This window comes from Emydura macquarii, unplaced genomic scaffold (genome assembly GCF_026122565.2).
Source record: "Emydura macquarii macquarii isolate MOO-44397 ecotype Brisbane River unplaced genomic scaffold, CSIRO-AGI_Emac_v2 contig_2676, whole genome shotgun sequence".
Lineage (NCBI taxonomy): Eukaryota > Metazoa > Chordata > Testudines > Chelidae > Emydura > Emydura macquarii.
In genome coordinates this window covers 10909583-10926897 of record NW_027132813.1, presented here as the reverse complement: position 1 = coordinate 10926897, position 17315 = coordinate 10909583, and the positions used below count along the sequence as shown (strand labels likewise).

General features: G+C 39.9%; 1 protein-coding gene across 1 annotated transcript in view; it reads left to right on the top strand.

Annotated features, from left to right (window-relative positions):
• The window catches only part of DNAH14 (dynein axonemal heavy chain 14), a 584657-nt gene that overhangs the window by 278148 nt on the left and 289194 nt on the right, over positions 1-17315 (top strand). Inside the window, exons 43-45 of the mRNA XM_067564773.1 lie at positions 11228-11317; positions 11719-11828; positions 14479-14749. Of these exons, the coding sequence (XP_067420874.1) occupies positions 11228-11317; positions 11719-11828; positions 14479-14749 (471 nt within the window). The remainder of the gene's footprint in view (positions 1-11227; positions 11318-11718; positions 11829-14478; positions 14750-17315) is intronic.

The window sequence follows — 17315 nt, the reverse complement described above, 5'->3', positions numbered from 1 at the left end:
AGTTCAGGCAATCAGAGTGATTTCTCTTCCTGCTTTTGCACACAGCACTTTGCTTCTTTGCACATGGTACTGCAGTGTTTTCCACACAATAGCAAACTTTATGCACACGGCACATTATTTTGTGCACACAGCACTCAATTTTATGCACATGGCACTAAAAGGTTCAGCTATTGCATGTGAGACCTATTAAATCCTTAGACCATACTTACATATGCCAGTTATAGATCAATGGTCCACCAAGCTTAGGGAAGAGGGGATATTCTTAACATGGGAGCTTAGATAACAGACTCCCTTCCTTGATGGACAAGTGTACCAAAAGGTTATTTGCTCTATCACTTATCGTTGCATGAGCGCTTCAATGGATACTGATGCCCAATGACTATCTTTGTCCAAACAAAGCCAATTTATATACATGCCAATAGTTGAATTTGATGGAAAATGGTATTTTTCTTAAGTTTTTTTTCTTTAAACCAATAAGTTAACACAATCAGATAAACAATAACAATTGGAATGACTAAAATAATTACAATTGGATGGAATAACACAAGCCTGAGGGAAGGGAGGACCCACCCCAAAAATAATCAGAGAAAGGGAAGTATCTCTCCCTCTCTCCAGCGGGTGGATCCTGGACACTGGTAAGCCTCTCCCCACATTCACCTTCTATAGGGTTGAGACACATATGACTCTGCTCCAATATATTCAACTCACAAGTATACCCTAATTTATTTTCCTCCAAGCATGCATCTAAAGTTACTATATTCCAATCACTACCATTCTGGGGAACCCACTTATTTCAATTGAAATTAAGATGGAATTGTTAATGTTAATTCCCAAAAACATAAGTGGGAACATCCACTCGAGCCATGCCCTTCATAGTGAAGGACATAAGTAATTACATTACTGGATTCTTCATAAGCGAAATTAATCATCTTCCACCATTTCTGATGGCTTTGTTCAAATACATCAGTCAAATTTGCTTCTATCAGCTTTCGAATTTCTAAAGGTGACATCCCATTTAATCCATCTCTGCTTAGGTCTTTGGCAATTATTGCTAACCAAGTCTGCACCTGTAAGCATGATAACACTATAGATACAATCAACTGCAGAACAGCCAATGCATTTACCCTGAAATCACGGTCGTCTTTTTGAACTTGCCACATCTCTGAAAAGATGTTAGCCATTTAAAATTGATTATGGGATAAATTACCTAAAGAAGCTGAGAGGAACAGATAAGGAAGATAAATCCTTACTCATACTCTGGAACTTGTTGGTGAGGACTTCTTGGTCCAAAGTATTAACTGTATCTAGACCAGAGCCTATTCCACCTAGGATCTGAGCTAAAATATCCTTTTTATTCCTGTTAGCAGGCTGCTGTTGGAAAATAACCTTTTTTAATCCATTGATTCCGACCACTTTGTACCCTATTAACGTATGGAATACATTCTGGGAAAACATCATTTCCTGCTAACTATAGAGATAATTCGACCTTTTTGAGAGCAAATTTCCCTTTTATTCCATTTAATTACAATAGGGCCAATTTGATTGACTGGGGGGGGAGGGCGGAATTATATCAATTTTCTTATGAACCCTTTGGCCAAAATACCCGATGGTCCACCATATACCTGAGTCCTGAAGACTCATTTTTATACTTAGCTCCTTAACACACAATTCCTTTACCATTATATCCTTGTTGGTACAATATTCATTTTCATTTACAGTTTAACTTAACATATTGACATTTACTTCTTTACATTTGATTTCCAAACTTATAGCCTTATTTGGGGATAACAGAATTACATTGACTGATTTGACAAAGAACTGTAAACCCATTGAAACCTTTACTTTTACTGCAGAGTTTTCTTGTGTTTGAGTGGGGATGTTAACCTTTAAGATGACACATTCTCGATAAGATGTATTAGTTAATACCTTACAATCGTGCACCAAATTTCTGTTAATATCCCATACACATTTACCTTTAATCTTCATTATATGAACAACCGGTTTTCCATATTCATTCAGTATGCATAGGTCAAGGCTTTCCTTATCTGCAGAATAGCTTATAGTTCATCTATTGCCTAATCACTCCTCCCATATAAAGTGACAATAGGTCTGTTCTACATAAATATATATAGCTATCCATCCTTCCTGGATAGTATGTGACACAACCTGCACCTTTGCATCAGTATTCTCCCATTCCATAATATAACTTCCATTTGCCAAACACTTGAGATATCTGCCGTCAGATACATACATGAAGTCAGAGATAGGAAATCCAGACAATATATACATAATTAAATAAATATAATACATTTTATCCTGGGACGCAAACCACATAAAACTTAGCAAGAGGGATAATGACCCTCATAACAGCTCCCATCCACTTCTTGATTTGGGAGGAGTGAAACAATTTATAGATCTTTTTCCCTTACTGATGATCTCTAGTTGATGGACATGGGCTCATTTTATTTATTACTTGCACAGGACCAACCCATCTCGGACAAAGTGAATGGCCATTGTCAGAAAAATACCTGTATCCCACCTACTGCCTGCCTCCCATTCAATTGGTCGTAACATGTCCCCTAAGCTTTTGTCTTCCTTTTTCTCATTCAATTTCAGGTTTTTCATGACTTCCTTCTGGATAACACTAATGCTGTTTAACAATTTGCCATGTACTTATTGGTTAAGATTCTGGCCTGAAATTCATCCAGTGGGGCTCCACCCAACCACCATGATTCAGGACTTTGCATGTTTTGTCCCATTAAAGCTTCGTGGGGTGTGTAGCCATGCAAAGCTATAGTAGACCATATGGCCATAAAAAAAATGGAAGTTTTGTATCCCAATCCTTTCCAATATTACAAATTATTTTATGAAGTGCCGTCTTGAGAGTCTGGTTAGCTCTGTCCACCAACCTGGAGCTCTGAGGATGGCCCACAATATAAAACTTCTGCCTGATGTTGAAGGCTTGACATATGTGCCACATTACTTCTCCCACAAAATGGGAACCATGATATGAGTCCAACTACTTTGGAATCCCGAACCGAAAAGATCTGCTTCATCAGTCTTGTGGTGGTGAGGACAGTATTATTTTTGCTTGGGTAGGCCTCAATCCATTTAGAAAAGGAGTCTATAATAACTAAACAGTATTTGTGGCCTCTCCCTGTTTGGGGAAGGGGTCCTAGGTAGTCCAACTGTAGAAGCTCCCAAGATCCGCTCAGTGACTGACGACATATTCGCCCTTTAACCACCTTGGTGCATTATTACTAGCACAAACCAAACAGTTGTCTGTATATGCTTTGACATTCTTGGTACATCCTAGACACCAAGCTACTCTTAGTATCCTATCTACAGTTTTTTTTCGAGTCCAAAATGGCCTTGGCTGGAACCAAGGCTGGAGCCAACATTATCATCTCGTTCCGAAGAACAGTAGGTAGTACTAATAGTGTTGGAAACTCACTTTCCTGTCCATTTCTTTGAGCCATTACTAACTTTTCTTTGTTCTAAATACTACAAACTTTCTGTGTTCTTTCTCCTCAAGCAGTTTTATTTTCTCAGGATCTTGTTCCTTCATGGTAATTAGATCCAGTTATGGTGCTAATTCTGATGTCACATTGATTTTATGAATGATTTCTGCTGCATTAGTTCATACAACATTAGGCCTTAATAAAGCCACTTGCTTGGCCATGGTGTCTGCTTTGTTATTCAGCTGACTCACTTCCTCCAGATCTTTTCTGTGTGCTTTTGTTTTAAGTAAATACACTTGGCCCAATCTCATTTTGGCCTTGTTCCACAAATATAGCAAGTATCTGGCATGAACAATGATTTTGCCATTGACTGACCTCATATTCCTTTCCATCCAGATAGGCATCCAATCAATTAATGCCTTCACTGCCCAATCTGAGTTGGAACAGATTAAGATGTCTCAGACTTAACTTGAGGCATCTAGGGCAGCTGCGATTGCTACCATTTCTGCCACTTATGCAGAATAGGGGCTGACCGTCTCCTGTACAATTCTGTCTCCGGTAACTATCATGGCTGCGTAACCTGTGCACGATTTCCCATTGCTGTAATAACAGCTTCCATCCACCATCCAAATTTCTACTTCCAATTGTTTTTCTTCCCCAGTTTGAAAGGAGATGTTTCCCTGATTATCTTTTCAGTTGGGATTGGACACTCATGTTCCACCCTGTGCACAACCAACTCAAATGGTACCACAGAGAGATTTGTCATCTTTTCTACACTAGAATTCCAATTTAGTAAACTCAGGGTCCAAGTAGCTAATCTCAGACTAAAAATCCTTCCATTGTTACATTGTCCAATCAGAACATATTGCACTGGAGTGTTAGTTGTTCTCAACATTAGTAGGGCAGTACACATTATGTACTCCCAGTGCCCACACAAGATCAATGCTTCTTTTTTACAAGTACAAAAGTGCTGCTCAGCACCTCTCAACAATCTAGTGCCAAAGACTACTGGCTTAATACCAGTTCCCAGGTCCTGCAGGAGGACTGCACTGATTCTCTCTTTGGTCATGGCCAACTGGAAAAGGAAGGATCTGTTTGGTTGGGGATATGCAAGAGCGGGAGTTTCCATTAAAACCTGCTTTACTGTAACAAAAGCATCTTCCAGCTGCTTCTCCCATTTCCCTCTTGTCCTTTTTTAATGACACATACAGTGGCTTTGCTATCTTAGAATATTTCTCAATGAATTCTCTCGAGAATCCTACAAGTCCCAAAAATGATCTGAGATACGTCTTGTGTAGCAGGAAGCTTGCATGTCAGTTCTACTCTTTGTAAATCAGGTCTTTTCCCCTCTATTTTGAGCTGTATCCCAAAATAGACAACCTTTTTCTTTACCAGCTGCACCTTGGTGGAGTTCACTATGAATCCAGTCTTTTGGATCTTTTGAACTACCATCTCTAAGACTTTCAAATTTTTTGTTTTGAGTCGAGGTGGCAATTAGTACATCTATGTAACTAATATGACTATTTTGGGTAAGCTGCTCCACCTCTTGGAAATATGTCAATGACGAATAGATGGAGAGTTGTGATAACCTTGAGGCTTGTCAGTAAATGTGCATTTCTGAACATGAAGGCAAACTTCTTCCAAGTGCTAGGATGCAGTGGTATGGCAAAGAATGTGTTACTCAGATCTAACACCGATAACCGTTCCACCCCAGCTGACACAGTCACCATCACTTCCTGGAATTTGGCCACCTCAGGAGCCATCCTAGGAGTAATTCGATTTAGTTCATGATAGTCTACGGTGAGTCTCTAAGTTCTTTTATCAGCTTTTAAAAGTGGCCATATTGGTGCATTACATGAGCTTAATGTTTTCACCAATACACCTTGGTGAGTCAATGCCTTTACTGTGTGTGCTATCTTCAGCCTCACGAGAATGATACTGCTTCATAGGATAAGGATCTGGTCCTTCTACCTTTATCTCCGCATCTATTTGACCACACTGCAGCTTATTCTTAGCTCAAACATTAGGATACCTATTTGCTATGTCAGCCACATCTGTGTCCCAATTTGGTATGTCTAGCTCTTCAAGAGCTTTCAGAGCTGCAATTTGATGTGCGGAGGGGATGATTACAAGCTCCAAAACACTTTCACTGCTTTGCCACAATACTTGATTTGGCAGAGCTACAATTAACCTGAAGTCCAATATTATATTGACCCCTAATATCCCATTGCCCTCAAGGGCCTGCAGGCCAAATATGCTTTTTGCCTTGACAATCCTGATAGAAAATATTAAAGGATTGGTAAATAGCACCATACTCTTTTCTGTTGAACCTTTCTAATACTTTCCAAGTTCTAACAGGTAAGTATTTTAATCTAGGTGTTTCCTTGGTGCGCAATAGTAAAAGTGTTTACACCTATATTGATGAGACAAGATTGTGAAATGTTTCCAAAAGTTCCTTGAAATGTTGCTTTGATTACCGGCCTTCCATAAGCATCATGTACTGGGTCAGTTACTGTGGACAAGGCCATAGTCTTTTCTGATAGTCATAACATACTTTTTGTCTGGTGCCTGAGCTCGTCTCTCATCTTCTGTGCCTTCAAGCTTAGCTAGTTTCTTAAGCACCTCTTTAGTAGGAAGACTGTCAATGTCCTCTCTTCTTTCAAACTTAAGCAATCACCTCCAAAGCATATTTCTGTATTCCTTATCTTCTTCCGTGGTTACATCAAACCTTTGATTTTTTTCAGTCGTTTTATCAGTCTTTTAGTTCACTTTCAGTTTACTCCTATTGGTTGCTCTTTGCTGCCTGACCCTTTTGCAAAGGTAACCATGGATATCTTTTTCTTGGAGATGTATTGAAGAAAAGCTTTCCTTTCAAGCTCATTAGCATCTCTCAATCTTTATTCTAGGTCTTGCAAACACATTGCTTTGGAATTAATTGTTCTCAGGGCAGTATTCAGGGCTGGTGACAACCCTTCCACAAATGCCTCCTTAAATTCAGGAACATCATAATTAGACACTCCATTCACTATTGGTGCCAAACCTGCCAGTTAGAATAGTAACTTTTTCCTGCTCAGAAAGCATTCTGATCTTTCATGAGACTTCTGGCGCTCAGAATAGTACTTTCCTGTGAAACTTTCCACAGGGAAATATAATTTGAACACAGCATGGTACATATGTGCCAGAAGTACAGTGGCAGTGACTTGAACTTCAGCAAGTAAAGCATTATACTCCTCTGGATGCAGGCATTCTCTCAGTAAGCAACCCACATCCTCCCTAATCAAATTTGGGGTAAAAATCTGGCCAGCCAATCTATAGCTGACTCTCTGTTAAACGGACCTACTGTCTTGCCCATAGCTCTTGCTTTTTCTGGACCAAAATCTTGGGATTCAAGTCTAGTTTCTGCTACTCTTTGGTCCATAGTCTTTGACTGTAGTTGTGCTTGGTGCTATAGGTAGCTTATTCTTAACACACCTTTTCTCCATATCAGGAGACAACTCCAGGTCTTGGGGCATAGGCCTGCTGTTTTCTGTTTGCCTAACCCATACATCTCTTTGATAGTCTAACTCATTATCAGATTCTTCATAATCAGAAGAAGAATGATATTAAACCCCTCAGCACATCCAAATGCATGACAGACATCATACCTCTGAGTCTCCCAATTTAATTTCTTTTTTGAGTTAATCAATTTTGAGCTGGCACTTTGAATGATCTGTGCCCTTAATGTTACTTCTACACATCTCTTTCATCATTTCTCTGTGGGTGGCCTGTGCCTCTTCCATTTTTCTAGACATTTTATACACCTTTCTGTCTTTACCAATGACATCATCATTAACCTCTTTAAGCCTCTGATCTAAATTGCTGATCTGCTTAAACTGACTCAGCAATTGGGGAGATCATAGATTAGGGTAGGAAGGGACCTCATCAGGTCATCTGGTCCAACCCCTTGCTCAAAGCAGGACCAACCCCAATTAAACCATCCCAGCTAGAGCTTTGTCAAGCCATACCTTAAAAATCTGTAAGGATGGAGATTCCACCACTTCCCTAGGTAACCCATTCCAGTGCTTCACCACCCTCCTAGTGAAAACGTTTTTTTTTAATAGTCAACCTAGACCACCCCAATGAAACTTGAGGCCGTTGCGCCTAGTTCTGTCATCTACTATCACTGAGAGAGCCTAACTCCATCCTCCCTGGCATCCCCTTTCAGGTAGTTAAAGGCTGCTATCAGATCCCCCCTCATTCTTCTCTTTTGCAGACTAAACAAGCCTAGTTCACTCAGCCTCTCCTCATAAATCATGTGCTCCAGCCCCCAAATCATTTTTGTTGCCCTCCGCTGGACTCTCTCCAGTTTGTCCACATCCTTTCTGTAGTGGGGGCCCAAAACTGGACACAGTACTTCAAATGAGGCCTTACCACTGTCAAATAGAGGGGAATAATCACTTCCTTCAACCTGCTGGCAGTGCTCCTACTAATGCAGCCCAATATGCCATTAGCCTTCTTGACAGTAAGGGCACACTGTTGACTTATATCCAGCTTCTTGTCCACTGTAACCCCAAATTCTTTTCTGCAGAATTGCTGCCTAGCCAGTCGATCCCCAGTCTGTAGCACTGCATGGGGTTCTTCTGTCATATGCTGTTTCTGACTGAACCAGTAAGCTTCTCAGTGCTTGCTTTTTGTTCAGCAAGCTGATCTTTGAGCTGAGAAGTCAGTTATTTTCTAGTATGCATTTCTCCAACTCACTTGCCACCATGAACCAAACATATGTTAGTGCCCTCTTTTTCATTTTCTTGTTGGGCACCAGATTGGGCACTGCCAGGCTTTCGCACTGGTTGTGCAACACAGACATAGTGGTTTTTCCTTTAACATGTTAGCATTACAAGTATTATTAACTTTACACAATGAATCCACACAGAAACTTAACTCATTTTTATTACCCCCACTTCTCCACCCTGCTGCTTCAAAGGTCTTGGTACTCTTCGTGATGGTTTTGCCCTCTATTGTGTACCAGCCTTACTAATGTTCAGTGGAACTACTTGTGTCCATTTTTGCAGCCCCCTCTGCTGCAGTGCCAAGACACTTTCACTACCCACAAACTTTAGTAGAACCCAGGTAACGCCTGCTTGTAGCCTTTGTACCACAGCATCTGGCCAGTATACTTTCCCAGGAGATCTACACTCAAGCCACACTAAAATCTAGCAATGCACTGATGACTGGGGACATGGTAGGGACAATCACTGCCCAGTGTCTCCCAACCCAAAGATCCACAGCATCTGCCTGCAGCAGGACAACTGTATCCAGATCTGTCCTTCTCCAGTGATTTTTCACCTATGTGGAGTATCCAGAACCTAACTTGGTTCATTATCAGATGGCTACATTGGCAACTCAGGCTGCTGCTCCCTTTGGGCATAGTAGTGATCACCACTCTTGATCCCACCCACAAGGTCAGATGGACTTCTCTGGTTCTCGTGTAAATAAAACTTACAATAATATCTTAAAACTTCCAACAGTGAACAGCAAAGGTCCTGAAAATGTTGGACAAATGAGACCGGCAGAGTAATAACAAATCCCAATATGCTCCCAGAGCCTCTCCACCAAATCAAACAGATCCAAAATTTATATTATGGACCCACACGGGCACTTGCCTTCTGGCATCTATCAGCCAGGATTCACTTCAGAAGTAAACAGTACAAATAAAGTAATCCATAAACCATTTATTAAACACAGAACCAGAGATATACACACAGAGCCTTAAGTTCAGGACCCAAAGGTTGGCAGTTCTGGGTAATAAAAAATTAACTAAACAATCTAACTCGCCTCTTACAGCTATCTAAGGTAAGATGAGGTGAGTTCACAAAGATTAGGTGAGAGAGAGAGGATTCAGGAACCGGAGCACAAGAGACAGGACAGGACCTGAAGATCAGGAACACAGAAACTGATGAGAACACACTGAATCTGGGAACCACAGTGAAGACAAAGGACTGGAACTGGACTGGAACCATGAAGAAGACAAGGACACTAGAACTGGACCACAGTCTTGCCAGCACTCCAATGGCAATTTGGGGACTAAAGGGAGGGACTCAGTCCCATCCACTACTCTGGGTCCTGGTCCAGAGACACTGTGTGCCGCAGCCTTCTGCTGCGTTTCCCCCCAGCCACTCCATGGATTTCCGTGGACCACTTCCCCACAGCCCCATTACCTTCTCCATACTTGCTTAAAGGCACTCCGCTCTGAGTCCCAGCAGCCAGCCACTGCTCTGTCCAGGTGCTGTCAATCCTCCCTCTTCGAGCTCCTGGGAGTCACTCTTGGTTGCTCTGCTCTGCAGCTCTTTTATACCCTCCTGGGCCCTGATTGGCTGCCATGTAGCCCCTTCCTATTGACTACCTTTCACACAGCCTCTCCAAGGGCCCTCTCAACCCTTTCCAGACCAGTGCAGGGTAGGTGCCCCACCATAAGATCATATACATACAAATAACCTTTCATTGTTCATAAATCAGGATCAAAGCAGTGATGGAATAGATTGCTGTCTTGTAAAGTTTCTCTGGTAATTTCCAAAAGATTGGAAGGTCCTCAGTCCATAGTTCAAATGCTCCTTTTAGTTGTAAATCCACAGACCAGAGAGTCAGGGCAGGAAAGAGGCAAAATGGAGATGTTTCAAGGGTCTTTTATACCCTTTGCCATGTGCCTGGAAATTTTCTGTTTCATACAAAGCTCACAGCATCTGTTTGTGGAAACTTACTGACACAAGATGGATTCCAGGGTCACATGAGCATATCACATATCCTTATGTGCTTTGATGATTCAGAAGCAGCCATTGACCCCTTGGAAGCTGAGGCATCCGCAGGAAAAGCCATCTGGGCAGAACGCGTTTCTTCTGTGGCCCATTGTGAGAGCTAAGTGTCTTTGATGGGCCATCAAACTTGAATAGTCCATTCACAATGTGCTGGCTAGACTAGATGTAAATTACCTTGCAGGTAATATCCCAGAAATAAACAAGTATGTGATACAGATATATAGCTAATATTCATAACTTCAGATACAAAGATGATACATGCAGATAAACATGATAGTCATACATGGCAAATCATAATGTTTCCATTGACACCTTACATTTGTTGCAATTGTAAAACAGTGGTTGCAACAATGATACAAATGGTGTCTTTCAATCCTATAGCATCACACATCATAAAGGATTTAAAAGTTTTTAATTTTCATATTATAGTTAACCTGTTTCATGTCTTAGGAGTTAAGATGTACAATATTATAATTCAAGTAAGTGGAAATTCTGAGCATCTGTCTTTGCCCGCAGAAAATAAAGGGAATTCTTGTATGAAAATCTATTACAAGATCATGGCACTGAAGGACTAAATAAAAGAAAGAGACAACTAGGTTGTTGTTTGAATCTGTTTATTTTAATGATCAATTTTAGCTGTGTTAAACCAGATGCGTATGATATTTAAGAATTATAGTTGGAATTGCAATTAAGCAGAAATTTCTTTTTGATATTAATTGCATTCTGGCGTGCATCAGAAACATTTTTATGTTCTTTGGGAATACAATAACCTATTTTATTACATTTTTATTTTTTTTAGGAATATTAGCCCCTAGTATTATGGAAACCACCTTCTTTTCTCATTTCTTCTGCTGCTGATACTGATGCCTTCCTAAAAATGTTTTCAGGAAAATCATTTCGTACAGACGCAGTTACTTTATCTTTTAATTTCTATTAAGTACTATTTCTGCGCTAACAGCATGATTTTTTTAATCTTAGAAAGCAGTAGCTATTGCAATACAACAGTTATGTTTGCAGCCTTGGACAACTCAGATAGAAAAAATTTTACAGTTTTACAATCAAATTCTGGTAAGTACAACCGAACATTTGTTAATATGACAAATGCTATGAATTTGAAATACTACAAGTTCAGAGATTCTTTGAAGATATGTGATGACATCCAAAAGATCCTAATATAATCACAAGCCTATTAAGAACTACAAAATAAATTTGTTAGTCTTTAAAGTGCTACAGAACTCAAGTTGTTTTTGCTGTATACAGACTAACATGGCTACCCCTCTGAAAAATTGATACAGTAATTGAAAGAAGAATTATTTTTCAGAAACAAAATCAAATTAATATAAAAAATCTAGACTTGCTCTAGAGCACATGCTCTAAATCATAGAATTATGTTTCTAATAATCTAACATTTTAGAGAGAAGATCCAGTGCCACTTAAAAATGAGCTGATATTTGCAAATATGTTTTCAGGCTCGGGTTGGTGTGATGTTAGTAGGTCCTACAGGTGGAGGGAAGACTACTGTTAGAACAATTTTAGAAAAAGCCTTGGTAATTTTACCAACTGTATGTTTGGAAAAAATGTCAAAAAATTATGCTGTATTGCAGGTAAGATTTTTGACTACATGCTCTTATGTTACTTTAAATCTGCTGGGTTTCGTTTAGTTTTTAATGTTGAAAGACATTTTAAAGTTGGTTCATAATTCTGTACCGATCATAATTAATTTTTCTGGCAAACTAATTGATCAGTAAAGATGCTTATTTGTTTATTCTTTTAAAATCGAGTGCTTTGGGAAAGTAATACATTAACATCTCTGTACACTGGGGATAGTATTTTTTAAAGTACTCCAAAGGGAGTTTGATACCCAGCTCCCATTGAAAATCCGTAGGAATTGGATACCTAGGTTTCTTAGGCACTTTTGAAAATGACACTCTGAAGAGCAAGACAGATTTAGTGCAAGTTTCCTTGCCTCAACCAATCTTTGTTTCTCAGCTCTTTACCTAAAAAGACCACCCCTGTCTGTGTCTGAGAGAGAATTTGTTCTTCGTGCCTATTCATTCAGTCTCTGGCCTCTCTATTAAGATTGCCACTAGTGTGCTCATGTATATCAGTTGTGATATGGACATCTGTCTACTAGGAAGTGGACTGAGACAACTTTTAGGCAATTACAGACCTGTGCTAAATTGAATCATTAATAACCTCATATTGAAACACTTCATGTCTCATTACCAGTTCCTTGAGCCACTTAGTCCACTGTTTATCTTTTAGAATTAATCAGACATATACTTGTCAGCGAAGAAAACAGAGAGATCTATTTATATTTCAAAAAGAATACATTCTTTACGCTCCCATTTTTTATTAAAGGATGTCAACATATTGCAGTCAAATTTAATTTTTAATTATCCTTTTAAAATGTGATTTCAAAGAAGAAACTCAGTCTACATTATTTTAGATAAGGAGTAACCTAGTAATAATCTTGCAATTAAGAATTAATTGGATGATACTGAACCACAAAAAAAAAAGTTTATATATGGTGCCGTGAGACTTAGCAAAGACAAATCTGTAGTTCAGTGCCACAAAAGACTTATATAAAGAAGTATAAAGCATAAATTACTCTTCTTTTTTATACTTTTTTTAAAAATTAACGTTTAACTGGTAGTTCATTAATATGAGCTATTCTGGTCCTCTTGGTAAGTACCCATTTTTTAAATTGGCCAAGTAAAAATTTACTTTTTGATATTCTTCCACTAAAGATCAAATTTTTTCATTTTAAAATTTCCTTGGATGTTTGGTTCTCACAGGCCTGATACATTAGTCTATCAGCAGTGGTTGTACAAGCTTTTCCATACACTTATCCAAGTCTGCAACAGGTCCAACTGTTTCAGTTCTAGACTACTAGAATTGTGTGGTGGTTTTGCAAAGAAGGCAAATGTCTAGTAGGGAACAGGTTTAGACGACATATTTATTTTCACTTATGACATGTAACAAGTTATAAAGGCAGATGTCTAGCGTCTGTCTAGTTCAATAACCCATTAAACTACCTAACTCTACTTTTGAATAAGAAAGCAGAAATAAATTCTAATTAGCATACTGAGTGTGAAAATAAATGTCATACTTTGTTGTCCAGTGTTACGTTATTTTGAAGCTTTACTATCATGAATGTTAGAATATTTTATGCTCGCATTTCTACCACATCAAAAAGAGCTGATCTTAAATTAATCGTCAATTGAAAAACTCAGATTGGTAACGTGGTTTTTCTAATATCAGACTTACTGTGTTTAAAAACACTATAAAATTTCTTTATGCTGTTTAAATGTGAATGAAGCACACTTGTGGTGCATTTCATACCTTGTTACCAAGGTCGCTGAGTTCCTTGTGAACCTAATAGAAGATCTCACTGAGGCCTGGTCTGCACTGAAAGGTTAGGTCAACCCAGCTATGTCACATAGGGGGGATTAAAAAAAAATCCACACCCCTGATCAATGTAGTTAAGCCGACCTAATCCCCAGTGTAAACAGCGCTAGGTCAACAGAATAATTCTTCTGTCAGTCTCACTACCACTTCTCTGGAGGGTGGATTACCTACACCGACAAGAGAATCCCTACTGTCGCTGTAGGGAATGTCTACACTGAAGCACTGCAGTGGTGCAGCTGTGCCACTATAGCATTTCAAGTATAGACAAGTCCCGAGTAAGAACTCAGGGCCCAATTCAACAAAATCTTTGGCTATGTTTACACTGACGGCGACAAAATCGCCACCGCCAAATCGATCTTTCAGGATTGATTGAGCGGTCAGTGAGACCCGCTCAATCGATCAGGAAGTCAACTGAGTAAGTCCACCCTCTCAAGTAACATAGTGCTGAGTCGATGGGAATGCTGTTCCTGTCGGCTCAGCGCAGTGTGACCAGCGCGCAGAAGGGAAGCTGAGCAGTCAACATCAGTTACGCAAACTACTCTGCGTAGTTTGCATAACTCCTGTCGACTGCCGCCAAATTGCACGGTCAGTGTAACCAGCCCTTTATGTGCATTTGTGAGTTAGTTCATTGAAGTCAGTGGAACTGCTCTCATGATTAGTTATAGACATGCATAATACCATAATATGCATAATACCATGCTGAATCAGGCACTCAGTAAGGATTGTGAGATTTGACTCTTTGTGATGTATAAATGGTATTGCAAAGCATGCAATTAGTCTTAGGCCTTATAATTGAAGTAGAATTATTCTAATAGTAGAATACAAATTCTGCAATTTAAAAAAAAAAAGTCTTTACCTCAGAATGCACCAAAAAAAGGAAAAGTGGATACTTTTGTTATAAACCCGAAGTGTGTCAGTGTTGGTGAGCTGTATGGACAGACTGATCCTAACACCATGGAGTGGTCTGATGGATTGTTGGCATCGGCAGTTCGAACATTTGCAAAATCTTCAACCAAAAAATCTAAAAAAAAGGAGACAAACTCTGATGCAGCTACAAGAATCCATGGCTTTTACACTGTGAGTTCAGCTGTTTTAATAATTATAAGGCATATGTTACCGCATGACATAATGTTAACTTGTAAAGTGGGCCAGCTATAGGGCTTTGAGAGGCTAGCAAGGTTATTTGGGCTCTCCACTCCTTGACCCTCTCCTTTCACCACAATAATCCTCTTTCCTCATTCTTTCCCACCAAGGAGGAGAGTTAGCAGAATGTCAATTGGTGCTCTTTTGGCCAAATATTATTCCCACTGAAATCAGTGAGAGTTTTGCTTTGACTATAATGGGACCAAGATTTGGCCATCAGAGAGCTGCAGATCCTAATCACATGTAAAATTTGGGACTGTCCCACAAATCTGGGAACCTCTAAAAAAATCAATTAACTTGCTTTAAATTTAAATTTTGCTGATTCCAAAAGTAGCTCTGCTTGTAATTCTTCTACACTGCTATGTTTAATTATATTTAATGGATGAGATTTGTGCTTCAGAACTCCCAGTCCTGGGAGAGTGGAGCTAAGGTGACTTTAAGCCGCCTTTGTGCTCTGGTGGTTCTGGACTGCTCTCCTGGAGTGCCTCTTGGCATAATTTAGGCAGCTCCAGGGGCTGTTGTCTGGGTCTTCCTTGTGGGCTACTGCACTGCCCAGAAACTTGGCAGTACTGTGTGCTGTGGCCCTGCCCCGACATGACCCTACACTAAAGCTTGTTGTGGGGGTTTTTGGAAGGAAACCTTACAGCTGTGTTCCTTAGTTCTTGTACTCAGGGAATCCTCTCACAACCTGAACTGAGGTTTTTAAAGCCCCTTTAATCCTCTCTGGTCCTTTTACCTTGTATAGAGAGGATGGGGTGGGGGGTGAGGATCCTACCCAATATACTTATGGCCTGTGATGTGGTGAACAAGGGATTAAGGGATTATTTTGTGTCCAGCCAGCCCCACCTTCCATACCTGCAGCAAATGCTCCATCTGATGGAGCATTTAAAAGAGAGAAACAGCTCATTTGGGCGACAGAGCTGGAAGATAGCAGAAAGGCAGCCTACAGCTCCAGCAGCGCAGAGCAGAACAGAGGCAGGCCCAACTGCCCCGAAACGGCCCTCCTGAATGAAGGGAGGACCCACCCCAGAAATAATCAGAGAAAAGGAAGTATCTCACCTCTTTGCTTCCCGTGGACCCTGCTGGTCACAGTTTGTGGTCTGGACCACTAGGCCACACTTCCTTTCCAAACTCCAAGAGGGGACCATTATATGGCCCAATCCTACAGTTTTAAAATACTTTGTGGCTTATTACTGTGCTCAAGAAAGTTCCTCTGGAGGATAGCAAATCCTGAGCTAAAGTAGCAAATACTACATAAATGTATTTCTGACTTTCCCATCGTATATATCTGGGCATAGGAGATATGCATGTTTCCTGTGTGTGCTGGGTTTTGCACCAGTCAGTAATCCTTGATATGGAGCTAGTAATAAGGGTTTGTACATGTGCATAGGGGGCTTGCTTACAGTTAACGTTTTTTGGCAGTTGTCATTTCTTGCATTTGGCAAAGATTTTAGTAAACCAAATGCAATAAATTTAAATTAGTAAATCTAGAGGTAGAAATTAAAAAGCGCCCCACCTCACTCCAGCGATAAAATCTGAAATAAACGATTGCTGCATCATTATTGAGACTGAAGCCATTAATCCTTCAACTGAATGTGGCTCTAATTTGCAGGATCTCCAGCTGCCACATTATAATAATCTCTCAATTGGCCCATGAATCACAAATCTAAGGGAATGGAGGAACACCCAGATTTGTGTATGTTACTTTCCTGAGCTGAGTGCTATTGTATACTTGTATATACATTTATACATGGTATGAGTAAGTTTTGTCTCCTGTCAGAAGTAACTGCATAAAGCCAATTACTCTTGATCTGAAGGTGAAGTAATTGGTAGGTTTGAGTGGCAGAATAACAGCAAGCTTTGGAATCTAGCCGAAAGTTGAGGGTTTTTGGGGTTTTTTTGGGGGGGGGGCTTAACACCTTCTTTCCATCTCCAACAGATCCCACAGTTCTTCAAGTAGTGTCTCTGGGGGGGCTCCACTTCAGGTGTGCCTGTGCCCTGGTGAACCTATATGGGCCTGCACAGACAAACCACCCTCAGTTCCTTCTCAACTTCCTTTAGTCGAGACAGAGTCTACCATATGCCTGTTCTTGAATATTTAGCTTTTTTTCTCAGCTAGTTACCTTATATTGTTATAGTTGTTGGAAAAATTGTTCCTTTTATTTTTTTCCTTTCTAAATAAAACAAAACACTTATTAATAGAGAGAATTATATTAGGATATTTCTCTTTTTTAGGGGTTAAATTTTCATTAATTTTGATTAGGAATGCTGGGCTGCCCAGGATTCAAGATGTGCCTCTTCTGTTGTGAGGCTATTCCAGTAAAGGATGGACAGTCTCAGTGCTTCTACTGTCTTGGTGATACTCACATTACCAATAAGTGCAAGATCTACACTTCTTTCAAGGCTAGATCCCCTCCTGCCCCCACCAAAAAAAGAGAAATTAAGTTTAAACTACTAATAATGGAGCAATCTTTACATCCAGCTTTGGATCCAGTAGTGGTGGGCCCTCATG